Source organism: Mastomys coucha, unplaced genomic scaffold (genome assembly GCF_008632895.1).
Source record: "Mastomys coucha isolate ucsf_1 unplaced genomic scaffold, UCSF_Mcou_1 pScaffold18, whole genome shotgun sequence".
Lineage (NCBI taxonomy): Eukaryota > Metazoa > Chordata > Mammalia > Rodentia > Muridae > Mastomys > Mastomys coucha.
This window is the reverse complement of record NW_022196900.1, coordinates 60,355,793-60,373,306: the sequence shown is the minus strand read 5'-3', so window position 1 is coordinate 60,373,306 and position 17,514 is coordinate 60,355,793. Positions and strand designations below refer to the sequence as shown.

At 43.7% G+C, this 17,514-nt stretch overlaps 1 protein-coding gene across 2 annotated transcripts in view; it reads right to left on the bottom strand.

The window, feature by feature from the left end:
• The window catches only part of Raver2 (ribonucleoprotein, PTB binding 2), an 81,419-nt gene that overhangs the window by 15,435 nt on the left and 48,470 nt on the right, over window positions 1–17,514 (bottom strand). For both annotated transcript variants that reach the window (XM_031377948.1, XM_031377949.1), the window contains exons 5-9: window positions 11,332–11,458; window positions 5,499–5,581; window positions 3,239–3,343; window positions 2,991–3,102; window positions 690–946 (exon numbers count right to left, since the gene is read on the bottom strand). In XM_031377948.1, the coding sequence (XP_031233808.1) occupies window positions 690–946; window positions 2,991–3,102; window positions 3,239–3,343; window positions 5,499–5,581; window positions 11,332–11,458 (684 nt within the window). The remainder of the gene's footprint in view (window positions 1–689; window positions 947–2,990; window positions 3,103–3,238; window positions 3,344–5,498; window positions 5,582–11,331; window positions 11,459–17,514) is intronic.

Genomic DNA, 17,514 nt, shown 5'->3' with positions numbered 1-17,514 from the left:
AAAAAAAAAAAAAAAAAAAAAAAAAAAAAAAAAAGCACAGTATAGAAAGTGTAATCCTGGGCTGGAGAGATGGTTCAACAGTTAAGAGCACTGACTGCTCCCCCAAGGCCCTAAGTTCAACTCCCAGCAACCACAAGGTAGCTCACAACCATCTATAATGGGATCTGATGCCCTCTTCTGGTGTGTCTGAAGACAGCGACAGTGTGCTCATATATATAAAATAAATAAATCTTAAAAAAAAAAAAAAAAGGAAGTTCATTTCTGTATTTGAGAGCCACAGCTTCTTTAGTTCCTGATGCTTTCCTGGCCAATACTGCTGTGTTTGGACCTCAGAACCTGTCTTAGACATATTTGTAGGCCCCAGAGAAATCTAGCTTGGCTTGTCATGTGTCGATCCCATGGCGATGTACTTGTTCATTCAGCTGAGGTCTGCTGAATGCTTGCTATGCTCCTGAGATAGGTAACGTTCAACTGAGTAAGAAACTCAACCCTTAACAAACTCACAGTAGCTCAAGAGAAGTCTCAACTGGAACCACAGCTTCGAAGGTGCTGAAACCACTGGGGACAGTCACCAAGCACAAGGAACTGGATGAGATAGGACAATGCCACACTTCAGGGACTCAGAGGAGTGGACAGGCAGCCCTGGGGATATCCATTTCTCTGTGTGTGTCCCTTGCCTTTCGACCTACCTCTGTGCCTTTTGGCTGGCTCTGCAGTGTCTTCTGGTTGCCTGTCGGTGGGCCTCCAGCAGGAAGGCCTGGGAAGGTCTGCAGATAATGCTGCGACCCTGAGAAACCAGCTTCGCTGATGCTCACCGGGGCTGACTGCTTCTCCTGAGTGGTCCCACGCCCCGGCCCAGCTTGTCCAGCAGGGAGCTGGTGTGGGAAGAATGGCAACATGCCCAGCCCGGCTGCCAGTGTCGTCTGAGTTGGAATCAGATTAGACGCTGTAGTGAACCACAGAGGCAAAAAGAACCCAGTTACACAAGACACAGTAGTCCTCTCTGTACCTATTAGAGGTCTGTGCAATCCAACGGGTGAGGTCAGAGGTTACAAAGCCACGAGAAAGCAAAAACCAACAGTAATCATGTTTTTTAAATTTTCAATAATTTCTACGATAACCTCAATATTATATCTTAACGATACATTTTAATTATTATTTTAGGAACTTATATTTCTTTTTGACATTTAAATTATACCAGTACTTAAAAATGCCCAATCACTGCATTTTGGATGCTTCCATACTTGGAGACAGTAACTAAGTCTACTGTTTAAAGAGTTCGTCAGCATTTCGTAAGGTTAAGTTGGATTCAGCAGCAAGCCCAGGTAACAGGCCTTCATCAGCTTTTGGGCGCTGGCCATACCCATCTCCTCCCAACTTGAGTGTAGTGTCTTTATACTAGCAACTTGCACGTGGCAGTGGTTTGAGAACTTAAGCACAGAAATCCACAGATAATATAAATTAATACTATTTTTAAGTGGAATTTAAATACTAGCGATGCCCTTGACGTTAATAGTCAGGAATAAACATTAAATCAACAAATTTATGTGTTTTTATTTATAGGAAGAAAAATCCTGAAATTATTTTAAAAATTTCATAGGAAAATGAGGTATAATTTTTTTATTTTAAAAATCTTTAAGTCAAGGATGCTGAGACGGCTTAGTACAGAGAGGTGGTCTGCCCCAGCCTGGGCTTAAATCCTGAGACAGCGCAGGAGAACCAACTCCCGCAAGTAGTCTCCATATAGCATTTGCATGCCACAGCAAGGTGTGCTCGCCCTCCCCCAACCAACCAACCAATCAATGTAATTTTAAAATTAAAAAAAAAAAAAGTCGTCAGGCTTGGTGACATGCACTCTCAACTGTGCTAGGGCTAAGACAAGGAGATCACTTGAACTTGTAAGTTCAAGATCAGCCTGGACAACATAAGACCCTGTCTCAAAAAACAAACAAAAATTAAAACAAAACAAAAGCTTGGGAAACAAGAGGCCAAGAAGAAATTAAAACAGTTAATTTTGATGTAAAATTTCCATCTTACAAATGCACTAAACAGGTTTGCTAGCTGGCAGAGGACTCACTTTGACTCCTCTATCTTTTAGGATATATTTATTTAGACAGAGAATTGTCAGTGTTCTTAAAATATAGCATGTGAAATAGCAAACTGCATATGATCTAACATTAATATGGGGAATAGACATTTTCATAGTTTTTAGTCATAAAAAATCAAAGTTTTTCAAAATGACAGACTTCCATCATACCAAGAAAATTTTTGGCAATTTAACCATTGCCTGGTCAACTGCACCGGTCAGAACTGACTGAGTTATTTGGTTAGTATTTGGATTAGCCAGCTTTTGATGTAAGAAACTAAATGTGTGATGTGTGTTTGCAGAACTGAAATTATCAGTGGAGTTGTTTACATCAAGCCTTCAATAAGTTTCAAATGGGATGTGCTTTTCTAAAGTACAGTAAAATAAAAACCTCTGATATATTTCTATTTTTACAAATTAAAAATGTTCTGCCTATCATGTGCTCAGAGCATATATTTTAGTTTTCTTCCAAGTACTAATTTAGAAATATAATTTGAAAAGGACTCAAGTCAACAGGACTTAAATTTACAAATGCTAGCTCTTCCTTTTATAAGAGTTGGGGGCTTCTTCTTCAGTAAAACTGAAATGCAGACAAGAGCGATGTGCCATGAGCACAATGGGCGGCATGTCAGTGTTGGATGGAGCTGTGTTTTCTCCTGGTGCTGCTGTGAACCTGCATAAAATATTAAAGCCCATCCAGCAGGGGCCATCTCATCTTGGCATGGAGGCAAACCCATTAACAACATATCAATACCAAAACCAGATGAGGCAACGAGGCTCTTTAAATTTTAAATGACCAAGATTCAAATTTAATTATCCTATAAGTAAGAGAGGACTATAGATAAACTATCTTCAAGCCTCAAAGCCGACTGCGGAAGGACTTCTTGGTAAATGGGTTATTTACTTTTGTGCGCTTCTCCATGGTGTCCCAGGTCCGTTTTCAGTGGAAGGGGTGGCCCTATTGCCAGAGCAGGCTGCAGTACCACGGCAGGGGGCTCTCCCAGCAAGCCAGGCTTCTACAAAAAGGGAGAGAGGAAGACAGTTTCCCAAGGGTGGGCAAAAAACCCCCAGATCCAAGTAAAGACAGTTACACATGTGAAATGTCACCATTTCATCAATGGGCTGAGTCTCTGAAAGGGATGAAATACTTACATTATTAGTGTGGGCGTTGTCAAACTTCATCAGCTGCTGCTGTATCAAGGGTAAGGGAGAAAGATTCTGAAGGAGTAAGGAAGACGTATTACCCACAGCGGAGCTCTGTGGAATTAATGAGACATCAAGTTACATTCGGGAGAGTAACTTGTTCTATAATCAACTCATCTTAAAGTTCAATTCTCAAGTTAGTCTGAAAAAAAAAAGAAAGCACTTCTTAGCCAGGTGGTTAGTGCATGCCTTAAATCCCAGCACTCAGGAGGGAGAGGCAAGCAGATCTCTGAGTTCAAGTCCAGCCAGGACTACAAAGAAACAGTCTTCAAAAGAAAAAAAACCAAAAAAATCCAAAAAAAAAAGCAAAACCTTCTTAATTTGTATTAATGTACTTTCACCCTCAGAGAATATCCCGAATATGCAGTTAGGAGACCCATTCCCCATCCTTAACCTTTGCTGCCCTGACCCCCTTTCCTGGCTTTAATGATGGGGAAATATGAATTTGTTTATTGATTTAATCATTTGACAAGACTTGCTGCGCTCTTTTTACGAATAGGATAATGTGCTACCTAGTGAGAAATGCAATAAAGTTTGACCCTGTGTATCATGCTCCTGGGAAGGAGACTTTAAAAAACAAGATTCCAATGGCAGTTCTATGAGGAAAACTACCTACAGAAACGTGGACACACACTGGGAAATCTCATTTAGACTAGAGAGTCAAGGGAAGCTCCCTTGAGGACTTAAGGTGTATCCTGACATCCGAAGGCTGTTTACGGGAAGTCTAGGTGGGTCAGTGTCAAGGAGACAGACCTTGGAAGAGTGAGCAGGTCCTTCTGGGACAGTCAGACGCAAGGAGCTCCAGACAGAGGCACTTGCAGGCCTTCAAAGCTAACACTACACTTCTGGTCTCTCTCCTAACATGGTGGTTCTCAACCTTCCTGATGCTGCGATCCTTCAATACAGTGCATGTTGTGGTGACCTCTCACCATGAAATTATTTCAATGCTACTTCATAGCTCTGATTTTACTGTTATGAATCATCATGTACATATCTGACCATAATGAATCATAATATACATATCTGATTGGTATTAATTACAATGTAAATACTTGATAGGTAGGATATTTGATATACAACTCCTGTGAAAGGGTCATGTGACCCTCAAAGGGGTTGCAAGCTGAGAACCACTGTCCTAACAGGATATAACCAATGATCTGAATCTCTTTCCTATCACTGCTTATACTTGATTATAATTAATATTTGTTTTCCTTACTGTTTTGTTGTTGGGTGTTTACTGTTGTTTTGAGACGGATTCTAACTCTGGAGCCCAGGCTGGCCTGGAATTTACTATGTAGCCCTGGCTAGTTGTAAATGCAGTAATCCTCCAGGAATCCTTGGCCTCCCCAGTGTTGGGATTCCAGGTACAAGGCAGCATATCTGCCTCAAGTCTGCATACTCTTTGAAACAGAGACTGAGAAAAGGGGGGTGGAGAAGAGAGCATCCCCAGAAACCTGAGAGCCTGCTAACCTGGCATGTGCAGCAGCAAACATACCCTGCCTCAAGCAAGGTAGAAGGCAAGGCCTGGCACCCAAGGCTGCCCTCTGCCCTCCACATGTACACCCATGGCACACATTCCGCCTGTCTCAGCCTGCCCCCAACACACACAAAGAGCGAGAGGAAAACCTATTCATTATCGAGCAAAAATATATCACAAAATAAGTATTCTGCTCTTAATCCCCTACAAGCAGGAACTGGCAGGTTTATCTATGTGTGCTGCTGTCATTAGCAGGATTATGCACACTCCACTTGTGACTATGTGCAGCTATCCTAACAATATTCTCTGCCAGCTCTAGCTGCACAGGCCTACAATTCCAGCTACTCAGGAGGCTGAGGCAGGAGGATGCCAAGTTCAATGGCCTACCCGCCTTCAATATGAGTTCAAGGCCAGCCTTAACAACTACAGCAATCAAAAATCAAAAGAAAGGTGTAGGGCAGCAGTCCAGCACCTGCTGGCATCAGTAAACTAGAACAATCCCTAGACAGCAAAGGGCGGAAGGCAGGCAGGATATTGTTTTAAAATGGCAAAATAATCAATTAACTTCTTGATGAGGTCTGGCACACTGGTAAATTCCAGCCCCTGGGGGATGGATGCAGGAGAAAGAGAAATTCAAGGTCATCCTGCATGACAGAAAACTCTGTCTTGAGGGGCTGGGAGAGATGGGATCATCCACCCCAAGTCATCAGTGCTTCAGTACCCAGTACACACCTGCTGTGCTTTACTGAAGTGTAAGAGCGCAGAGGGGAGGGATGGACTCAGCAGATGAGATAAGCTGGGCGAGACTCCGAGAACTGTAGAGAAGATCAGTCAGTCAACAGAAAACCGGAACCACGTGACTTATGAAATTCAAAATACATGTTCCAAAAACATTTCTTTTCTACCCTTTAACCTGCACAGGAAGTTTCATCATCTCCTGGCGATTCAATCCTGGAATTCGCTTTAAAATTCCAGCACTTTCTGTCTTTAAGTGTCAAGTACCACACACAGGCTCACCTGTCTCTAGCACTCGGCACAGGGTGCTGGGGTGTCTCATCTGCTAGCAGCACAGGATGAGAGGAGACCTTGGTTGCTGCTCACTGTTTTTGTATCTTATGTGTGAGTGACCATGTGAGTGACTGATGCCCAAGAAGATCAGAAGAGGGTGTGGGATCCCCTGGAGCATGGAGTTACCACCATGTGGGTGTTGGGAACCGAACCTTGGTCCTCAGCAAGAACAACAAGGGCTCTTAATCAATGAGCCATTTCTTCAGCCTTCTTTGTGTCATGCGTTTGGGAGATTTTTTTTTTTTTTTTGGTCAGTAGGAAGGGCAAGAGTAAAGATTCAACCCTCATCCTTAAAAACCTTACGGAAAAATCCTTTAGAGAAGAGAATACATGCATAGAAATTCTTACATCATAAAACTAAAAAGATACAACATGACTACACACGACAGGGCATAGTGGTGAGTGTCTTCAATTCTAGAACTTGGGAGGCAGAGCCAGGCAGATAGCTATGAGTTTGAGGCTAGTCTTGTCTACCCAGCAAGTTCTAGGCCAGCCAGGAATAACACAGTGAGACCTTGTCTCCAAAGACACAAACTGTACATAGAGGTAAGTGGAATGAAGGGTAACTACACTCTTAAGTCTGAGTCCAAATACCATGTACACTTCAGAAGAGATATTTTCAGAATAGATAATATATGGAGAGTAAGGAACCATGAAATAGAAAACACAGGATTAATTTCACTTAATTATTATTGAAAAATTCTATCTACTATTGTAATATATCACAAAGTAGCATTCAGGAAAAATCACAATAGGGCTGGAGAGATGGTTCAGGGGTTAAAAGCACTGGCTGCTCATCCAGAGGTCCTGAGTTCAAATCCCAGCAACCTCATGGTAGCTCACAATCATCTGTAATGGGATCTGAAGCCCTCTTCTGGTGTGCAGGTATATTTCCATATAGAGCACTCATATACATAAAATAAATAAATAAACCTTTAAAAAAACAAACAACTGTTGGGCAGTGGTGGCAAACGCATCCCAGCATTTGGGAGGCAGAGGCAGGCATATTTCTGAGTTTGAGGTCAGCCTGGTCTACAGAGTGAGTTCCAGGACAGCCAGGGCTACACAGAGAAACCCTGACTCGAAAAACCAAAAAAACAACAACAAAAACAAACAAACAAAAAAAACCCTGAAGATGTTATTATACCTTTTCACATGTACATGGAACAGAACAAACACTAGGGCATGCCTGTATTCCTAGTTAGATAGTGAGTCCATATCTCAAAACAAAGCATAACCAAGTTAACCTGCCAAGTTAACATATGCCTGCTCACTCTACAGAAAGGTTCAGCTAAAAAGTACTATATACAGCATGTGAGCCAGTGTGCGGATCCAACTGGAGTCTACAACTTAAATGCACATCAACCTCAGGCCTCGAGTCTGCAATCCGTAATAAAAGTACAGACGTAAATGAAGACAAAGCGTCTCTGAGATTTTGCCTCCACCTGGAAAGCACGTGATTCCCCAATTCTCTAGCAACCCCCTACTGTCCAAGAGAATGCCAAAGTGGAATCTGCACCATTTTTCTAGTTGGCGCATGCTCACTGAGGTACAGATGTATTCTTCTCGCACCAACCCAAACAAAGCCAGGAAATAATTTCTCCTTCTGTGTAAATATTAAAGCATCTTGAAACAGAGACGGCAACATTAAACATAAAAGACAAAAAACCATACTCCTGGGACTGGAGAGACAGCTCGGCGATGGCGATGAAGGAAGCAAAGTGCTTCTGCAGAGGACCAGAGTTTGGTCCCCAGCACCCATGTCAGGTGGCTCACGGCTGCCTCTAACTCCACTCTAGGGATCTGCATTCATGTATACATACCCATCCCCTATGCAAATAATTTTAAAATTAAAAAATAAAATCTTAATAAAACCAAAAACCATATTCCTAATGACCACAAACCAATGCAAACATAAAACTGGAGTGGAGAGATAGAAATGATAGTGGGGCGGAATTACTAAAGATGCCCACAATCCAAAGGTGTGGATGACATTTCCCTTACAGGCCCGAGAGCACAGGATGCATCTTTATGCATGAGAGCAACCTTGGAATGCATCACGAGAAATCATGTGATCACCAGAACTAAGGACTACTGCCAACTGTGCCGATGGACACCATCCTACAGGAGGGTGTCATGTCTAGGGACACCATGTTTAAGAACAATCCAGAAAATGTACAGGTGATACATTTTGGGGGGGAGGGGTTGTTCTCCACACAGAAAAACTCCCATTAAAGTTCCAACCCCTAAAGAGACCCTGTATGGCTGGGAAAGGGGCTCCCAGAACCCGTGACTTATTAACAAAACCCTCAGTGCCAAGAGTAAATGCCCCTTTGTGCTAGGTAGGGATTTTGGCATTTTGGTTTTGTTGTTGGTTGGTTGTTGTCTTGTCATATAGACACATACTACCATCATCTGAGAAGCCAGAATCTCAGCTGAGAAAATGCTTCCATAGACTATCTTAAGGGCATGCCTGTGGGGCATTTTCTTGACCGATGATTGATGTGGGCTGGCTCAGCCCAGTGTGAGTGATGTCATCCCTGGGCAGGGGTTGCTGGGTTGTATGAACAAGCAAGCTGAGAAGGTAGTGAGGAGCAAACCAGTAAGAACTCTCCTCGCGGGGCTGGAGAGATGGCTCAGTGGTTAAGAGCATTGACTGCTCTTCCAGAGGTCCTGAGTTCAATTCCCAGCAACCACATGGTGGCTCACAACCATCTGTAACGGGATCCAATGCCCTCTTCTGGTGTGTCTGAAGACAGCTACAGTGTACTCACATATATAAATAAATCAATCTTTAAAAAAAAAAAAAAAGGACTCTCCTAGCTCCTGCCTGAGTTCCTGCCATCTTCCCTCAGTGATCAACTGTGAGTGGGACCTGTAACCCTTTCCTCCCCAAGTTGTTTTTGGTCACTGTGTTTAGCCTGACAAAAGAAAGCACAGGATACAGGCTACATAGCCTGGAATCATGATAGAAAATAGAAAACCAAGCTAGAACTGAGCTGAAGCTTGGTCCCCGCTGCTAGATCTTCACAGTCCTGCAAGATAAGCCCACTTGAGCAACAGCTGCACTCCTGTCAGGGGGTAACCAACAGCTCCCTGACTGGACCCGAGACTTGATGCACAGGAGGGAATCCATGACTAATACTACAATGCAGGTCAAAACCCACGGCCAGGGAGATGAGGAGCCCTGGAATGGGAGCTGGGTGTTGCTTTTTAGCAAATTTGTCAAGCTACCTTTCAAGTATTTATGTCTGTATAGAAAAGTGCTGCTCTCAGCCGTCCTGAGAGAGGCTCCTCTCACGTGGACAGTGATGAATGTAATGCGAAGACTTATGGCCTCACAAAGTGTTGAGACTTTATGACTCATCAGTGCTCAGCCCTAAAAATGGCATTTATACCATCCCCTCTAAGGCTCAGAAAGCACTGAGGGAAAAGGACCTAAGAGCAGGAAGACAGGAAGCACTGTACATGTCACCCCCTGGGTAAGACACAGCATGACAATCACAGTCTCACGGCAGCCATGACAATCACAGTCTCACGGCAGCTATGACAATCACAGTCTCACGGCAGCTATGACAATCACAGTCTCACGGCAGCTATTGATGCCTGAGCTGGGCCGGCACAAGAACCAGCCCACCAACAGTCAGGCATAGACAGACAACAGGCTCAGGAGGCCTTCCCTCTCCCTCTGTGGTGGTCTGAATATGCTTGGCCCAGAGAGTGGCACTATTAGGAGGTGGCCTTGTTGGAGGAAGTGTGTCAGTGTGTAGCCATGGAAGTAGAATTTGAGACCCTCCCCTCCTAGCTGTCTGCTTTTTAATGAAAACACAGAACTCTCAGCAACTCCAGCCCCACATCTGCCTGGACTCTGCCATGTTCCTGCCTTGATGATAATAGACTGAACCTCTGAACCTGTAAGCCAGTCCCAATTAAATGTTCTCTGAAGAGTTGCCTTGGTCCTGGTGTCTGTTCGCAGCAGGAAAGCCCTAACTGAGCTATCCTCACTGCTGGATCGTTTGGTACCAATCAGTTCGGGAAGGGACTGATTCTACTGTCCTCGGCTATGGACGCACTGGTAACCCCACAGGGCTAAAATGGATAGTTTCAATCCATGGTCTCACAGGTGGCCCGATTAAACAGGTCATAAAATAAAACAAAAGTCATGAGCTTGGGAAAGGGACTGGTGGGGATGGGGTTGGGTGACAGGGACAGGAATGATATTAGAGAAAGCAAAGAGTAACCAGGATGCTTTATATACACGTGTGAAATTATCAGTAACAATGTTTCTTAAAGATCCCCATGCCAATGACATACTGGCATGTCATGGCCTAACTGCATAAGGAATCTTATGCACACTAGTATCTTTCATTTGCCTATTCCTGTTAGATCCATTCTGGTAAAATTATAATCACAGATATGATGCTTTCCTGAATTTTATAAGACATTTCAGAAGATTAACAAACTAAAGGGTCCTGGCAACTCCCAAATTTGTATAGCTGGTTGATCAGAAGTTCAGATGGCCCAGAGAAACCTTAACTTGTAGCCAGAGTTTAAAGTGGAGCAGCCACCCAGGACTGCACCCTTAACTTGTGGGTCTGTGTTGCTTAGCATGGGAGTGGACATCAGGCCAGTGGAACCGAACTGGAATAAACACACTGAGGATGCTTACACTAAATATATTTATCCTAAACTTTAGCATTGAATTCAGGCATCATTTCCTCATAATATTAACACAGAAGTCTTGTGTATATAAAGCTGTTTGTTTCCAAAGGAAATGCTGGAAAGAGAAGAGCAAATAGCTTGGTAGTCAGTATACAGCGATAACAAAGATCTGGCTAATCAGAAGCCGGTGCCTCGGTCAGCTTCCGCAAAGGGAAATTATGTTCTTCAGGACAGAGAAAAACAGAGATGAAACGAATCTGCATATTCAACAAGATAAGTTCACCAGAATAATTACAGGGAAAGGCTCCAGGCTCTTGGTTCATCCAGGCAATAGCAGGGGGGGTGTGCACCATTGTTACTGGGTTTAGAAGGTCTCGGCGACAAAGAGCTAACCTGAAGGTTTAATATTTAACATTTACTAATGGTACAGAAAACAGAACCACAAAACTAGATTGTACCCACCAAACAGCCAAGACAAGATAGCATCTCACATAATTGATTAATAATCATGAATAGTTCTAGAAAGGTGCTATACAAGCTTAAGTGCCTTTTTTTGTTTTGTTTTGTTTTGCTTTGTTTTTGATTTTGTTTTTCAAGACAGGGTTTCTCTGTGTAGCCCTGGCTGTCCTGGAACTTACTCTGTAGACCAGGCTGGCCTCGAACTCAGAAATCCACCTGCCTCTGCCTCCCAAGTGCTGGGATTAAAGGCGTGGGCCACCACTGCCCGGCTTAAGTGCCTTTTAACCTGCAATGCATTTTTTACATCTCACATACAATGCAGCACGAGTAATTCATGCAACACAGCCTGTACTCAAGGTGGATGCGTGGTGCTTACCTGGCTTCACGGCTCGTCCACACAGCTGGGGCTGCAGAAGAACTTGTAACATGGCAGGGTTGTTTAAACTTTTCATAATCTGTACAGGGTTGGGTTCTGGCAGTAATCCCTTCTGGTTACTGTGCATCTTCAGCGTGGACAGAAACAAACAGCAGAAGCATTAGGTGTAAAACACATAGAGTCCAAGGGCGTTCCTCTTACAACCACTTGCCTAAGACTTACTTTCTGACAAACACAACTTGCTTTATATCATGCACTTACTGGGTGCTTTCTACCACAGCTCTCAACTATGATGGCGCATGTCCTATATTACCCATGGCAGGCAGTCCTCATCTGACACCTGTCCAACGCCAACTGGCTTCAAATACACTAACAGTTTACTATCCCAAGTCTCATTAAAATACACAAACAAGACAATGCCAAGGAGAGATGGATTTCCCAGGAAAGTGTTACCTCACCGACACAACACTAGAACCCCACACTACAGGGAGCCTTCTTAGACTGTTGGCGGATCCAAGGTGGGAGAACCTATCTATGGCGGATCCAAGGTGGGAGAACCTATCTTGACTTTCAAACATAATTTCCCTCTCCTGAAAGTTTATTTCATTCACTTAATCCTCTACTGTAAAATGAAGATGAACTAAGCTGCACAGCTACCTAAAAATTCGAGTCACCTTTTAGTTTTAAAATGCATCCTGAGAGCTGGTGAGATGTCTTTTTGGCTAAAGCACTTGTCACATAAGTGAGGACTGGAGTTCAGAGCCCCCAGAACCTACAGAAAAAAGCTAGGTGTCAGAGCAGAGAGATGGCTTAGCAGGTAATGATGCTTGCAGCCAAGCCTAACAACCTGAGTTTGGATCCCAGGACCCACATGGTAGGGCAGGACAGCTCATCAAAACTGTCCTCCAGCGGGGCAATGGTGGCGCATGCCTTTAATCCCAGCACTTGGGAGGCAGAAGCAGGCAGATTTCTGAGTTCGAGGCCAGCCTGGTCCTGGTCTATGGAGTGAGTTCCAGGACAGCCAGGGCTACACAGAGAAAGCCTGTCTCAAAAAACAAACAAACAAACAAACAAACAAAATTATCCTCCAATTTCTATAATATGCACAGTGGCATGTGCAAGCCCCCCATATACACACAGACTCGCTCTCTGAATATACATATTTTTATATACACACATACATAATATATATATACCACAGATATATATACACACACACACATATGTATACACACAAACACATACATCTAGCTACAAGAAAAGGGAGAACCGGCAAGGATAGTTAGGTCTCTCTCCCAACCCAGAATCTATAGAATTGAGAGGGCTTTAATGTGGACTCAAGAAACAGACACAGCGCTAGCAAGAAGCTCCATCTGGATAGAAAGTGTGCAGGCAGATGTGTACAGAGAGCAAGAAAGCTTAGGTCTACAAGAGAGCTCAGGGAAGGCTCTGGCAAGTGGCACTGCACAGCCTTTCCCACCATTCCTTCAGGGAGCTGGGCTCTCCCGGTAAGCAAAGGCTGTCCAGAGAAGGAGCAGCCTGTGCCCATTAAGGCCACAGAAACAAAGATTTAGCAGCAGGTGGTATGTAAGCGCACAGTAGAGGGCAAGGACCAGACAGCGGCATTGGTGTGGGCTGACATTGGTCACAGACATTCTCCACTCGCACCCACAACTACAGTGAGGCATCACACTGAGGAAACTAGAAAACGTAGGGCTGGGTGTGAGGTACAAATGTGCTGTGAGGCAGCGTCCAGTGTGGTGGGGGGAGCCCAGAGGACAGAAGGCCGGAGCTCTCCCTGCCTGTCTTCCCTAAATCCTAACAAATCCAGGCTTCGCCTCTAGTCTTCCAACCATCCCTTTCTCTATCAAATTCTTATGGCTGATGTATGTATGGAGGCTTTTGAGCAGCACACCGATCTACCACTGAGGTACACATGGACCCCTTCACTAACCTATAATAAACACTGGCATACAAGGGAGCTGACAGCACCCTCCCCCAAAAATATGTATTCAAAGGAAACAATAACTTGACATCTGGGGGCGAGAGCCACTCAAACAAAGGCAACAGGCAGGGCTGCTTGTGACAGAGAAAGCGGAGGTAATGGACAGGAAACTAAGATCACCCACTGAACATGACAGATGTCCCAAAAATAGATAAGTAGCCTTAAAAAGGGCAGCGGATTTTTTTTTTTAAACTAGTAACATGAGCAAGGTCACTCAGTTATAAAGGCCCAGTGGGAAGCACTAACATGAAAAACAAACATACAAAGAGAAAGTCAGCCTTTGCTTACTATAAATAGTACTGCTCCAAATGTGCCACGCAGACCAGATCACGAACCCTCAAAAGCAAGCCCATAAATTGGCATGGGTATCGTACTCTGTAGATGAAGGCTTCAGAAACTCACAGAGCATTCCACTGAACCTATATTCTGTGCTTTATCAGGAGTGTTAAATGGTGAGACAAACACGGTTCAAAAGAAATCAGCAATCTAAAAGAGCAGGTTAAAGAAAGCAAAGATGCAAACAAAATTAGTAAGAGCAAAATTAGTAAGAGCAAGGCTAGGGTAGCAGCAGCAGCAGCAAGGGGCCAGGGGCCAGGGGTGGGGAGCCAGGACTTGTTCAGCAGGAGCCCCTGCAGGAGAAAAGTGAGGCGTCTTTAGAAAATAGCTGAGAAATATATCTTATTAAAGAGAGCCTAAGGAGCACAGAAACAATGATCAGCCACTGGGGTCCCAAGTAGATAAAGAACGCACACACCTACTCAGAACGCTCATAAAATTGATAAACACCAAAGCAAAATTTGAAAAAGAAATTAGAAAGAAAACAATGCTATGAAACGCTTCCAATGAGAACACAGCTCCCAAGGAACGAGGAACCAACTACAAACACTAGACTAGGGAGATAACAAGCCAACAACTAACCAAGTGCCAAGGGAAAAACCTCTCAAGGTAGATCTATATATTGGGGGTGGGGGGTGGGTAGTGCTCAAGTGTGAGAAAGCTGAAAATTGTTCCCAACTGCCCACATTCTGCAAAGCTTTTACCACATGAATAGCTTCATTCAAATCTCCCTGGGAGCGAATGCTGTCATCAGAAAAGAGACAAATACAAGACCGTGTTTGTGGCACATGGAAGTTAAAGGATCCCAGCATAAGTTTGTAATAGTCAGGTCCATGAAACAGATAACATTCAGGGTAATTCTAAAGTAAGGAACGGGGAATAATCCTAAGTGGGTAGGAAGGAGGAAACAGAACGGGGGACGAGCTAAGTGGAAAGACAAGGATGCTAAGAAAGGAAAGGGTATTGATGACTTAGGAGCAATTACTTACCAGCAGGAAAGAGAGAAAATGCAGCCGGGAGGATGGCTTACCCACTAAACGCACTTGCCACAAACCCCTGATGACCAGATTTTAAACCCCAGACCCTACATAAAAAGTCAAATGCAGAAGCATGAATGTGCCTGTAGGGCGAACCTAGCATAGATGAGAGGTAGGGACAGGAGAATCAGCCAGAACGTTCAGGCTACCTAGCCTAGAACACACAGGATGGTAAAGGAGGCTTGGCCTCAAAGCAAGGTGGGCCACCTAGCCTAGAACACACAGCACGGTAAAGGAGGCTTGGCCTCAAAGCAAGGCGGAAGGAGAAATGACTGAAGAAAACTGACCTATGACCTCCACTGCACAACGTGGCACAAGTGTGTGCTTGCTCCCCCAGTCCCACTCTTAAATGATAAGGAGCTGAAGAGAGGATTAGCAGTTAGGAACATGCTACTGTTTCTCCCTGAGAACCTGGACACAAGCCCCAGCACCCCGACAGCTCACAATGGTCTGTAACTCCAGTTCCTGACGCCCTCTTCTGGCCTCCATGAGCACTGCATGCATGTGGTGCACAGACACGGATCAGCAAAAACACCTATGCACACACAATTTTTAAAAATGAAAAAAAAAAAAACAAAAAAAAACCAAACCTGTCAGGTGTTGTGGTGCATGCCTTCAATCCCAGCATTAAGGCGTCAGAAACAGGTGGATCTCTAAGTTTCAGGTCAGCCTGGTCTAAATAGTGAGTTCCTGGACAGTGAGGGCTATGTACTGAGACTGTCTTGAAGCAAACAAACACAACAAAGAATGAATGGCACACTCCAGAGAAACGGGCCACATAACAAGACACAAAGCACACGACATTACCTTATCTCCAGATCAACAGCACAGATGAAGGTTTTCCAATCATGAGCAATTAGAAATCACCAATGGAAAAACAACTTTTGAAAATCTATGGCAATACGTCAGGCATTAACCTGATACCAAAACCAAGGAAGGGAAAAACAAGAAGGAAATCCCTGACTCATTTCCCAAAAGAAAACGGCTAAAAAATACTCTCAATAAAAATATCTGCAATCCAAATTCAAGAACACACTAAGAATATCATACACCATGACAGAGATGGCTTCACGCTGGAGATGCAAGGATGGTTCAACATATGCAAATCCAAAAATATAATACAGCATGCATAAATATGCCTTAGGACAGAAATCATCACAACTCATTGATACAGGAAAGGCCTCAGTCACAGGTCTGCATCCCAGTGATAAAAGCCCTGAAGAAACTAGGGAAACGGGAGGAATGTGCTACAACATAACAGGGGCTATATAAGAAACCTGCAGCTACTATTCTAACCATCGAAAACCATTCAAAAATGGTTCCCGATTCCAGGATGCCAGGGTGTCCACTTACTCTTTTTTTTTTTTAAAGATTTATTTTATTTATTTTATGTGTATGAGTACACTGTAGCTGTACAGATGGCTGTGAGCCATCATGTGTGTGGCTGCTGGGAATTGAACTCAGGACTTCTGCCGGCCCCACTCGCTTGGTGTAATTCACTGTAGCCGTCTTCAGATGCACTAGAAGAGGGCATCAGATCTCATTATGGGTGGTTGTGAGCCACCATGTGGTTGCTGGGATCCGAACTCAGGACCTTCAGAAGAGCAGTCAGTGCTCCTACCCGCTGAGCCATCTCGCCAGCCCCGTGTCCACTTACTCTTAATCAGAGTGCCCAAGGTCTTAGCTAAAACAACAGAGATAAAAGTGATTCAAATATGAAAGGAAGGCTGCTGAGGTGTTCTTATTTGTATGTACAGTTTCTATTATTTAGGAGCCTCCAAATACTTACCAGAGAGCTATATGTGATAAGTGCCTTTGGCAAAGTAACAGGATAGGCAACATCTATAACTCTGCAACCCTAATGTATCAGTAACAAACTTGTCAAGAAAGCAATCAGAAAGTAAGTGCTATTAAAAACACCTTTTAAAATACCCAGGAATAAACAAACCTCAAGATGAAACTGTAAGACAACAGAGAAAGAAACTGAAGACATGAGGAGATACAGAGATGTTCTACCCTAGTAGAATGGCGGAATTCATTATGTGAAAGTAAGCATGTTACCAGAGGCAACCTACACATTCAGGGCTGTCCCCATCGAAATTCCGATGGCATTCTTCACAGAATTAGAGAAAAAAATCACCATAAAATTCATAAGGAAGTAGAAAAGATGCTAAACAACAAAGTGACCGGAAGCAGAAGCCATGGTGCTGGAGGCATTACAATAGCTCATCTTAGTAACCAAAGCTACACAGCACTGGCATTAAACAGGCCATAAACCAAGACAAAGTACACAGTCCAGAGACCAATCCCAGGAGTTACAGACCCTAGTCTCTGAGAAAGCTGTTGAAAACATACACGGAGAAAAAGACAGCTCCATACAAATGGTGTTGGGAAAACTGGGTATCCACATGCAAAAGAAAGAAGCTTATCTCTCTGCAAGTACAAAAATCAACTCAAAATGGATGGAAAGCCTTAATGTAAGACCTGGAAGTCACACATTGTTAGGGGAAAAGAGAGAAGATATAACATTGACATAGGGAAGAAGTTTCTGGAAAGGAATTAACAGAGCTCCCAGAATGGACAAGCGAGATCGCATTGACTTCAAAAAGCTCCTGCAAGACTAAGGAAGTAACCAGGAACATGATGGGATGTTCCACTAAACTGGGAAATGTTTCTAACAACACATTAGACAAGTGATACCCAGAATCTACAAAGAACTACAAATCTCTCTCTTTTTCTCTCTCTCACACACACACGTACACACACAGAGAGAGAGAGAGAGAGAGAGAGAGGGAGAGGGAGAGG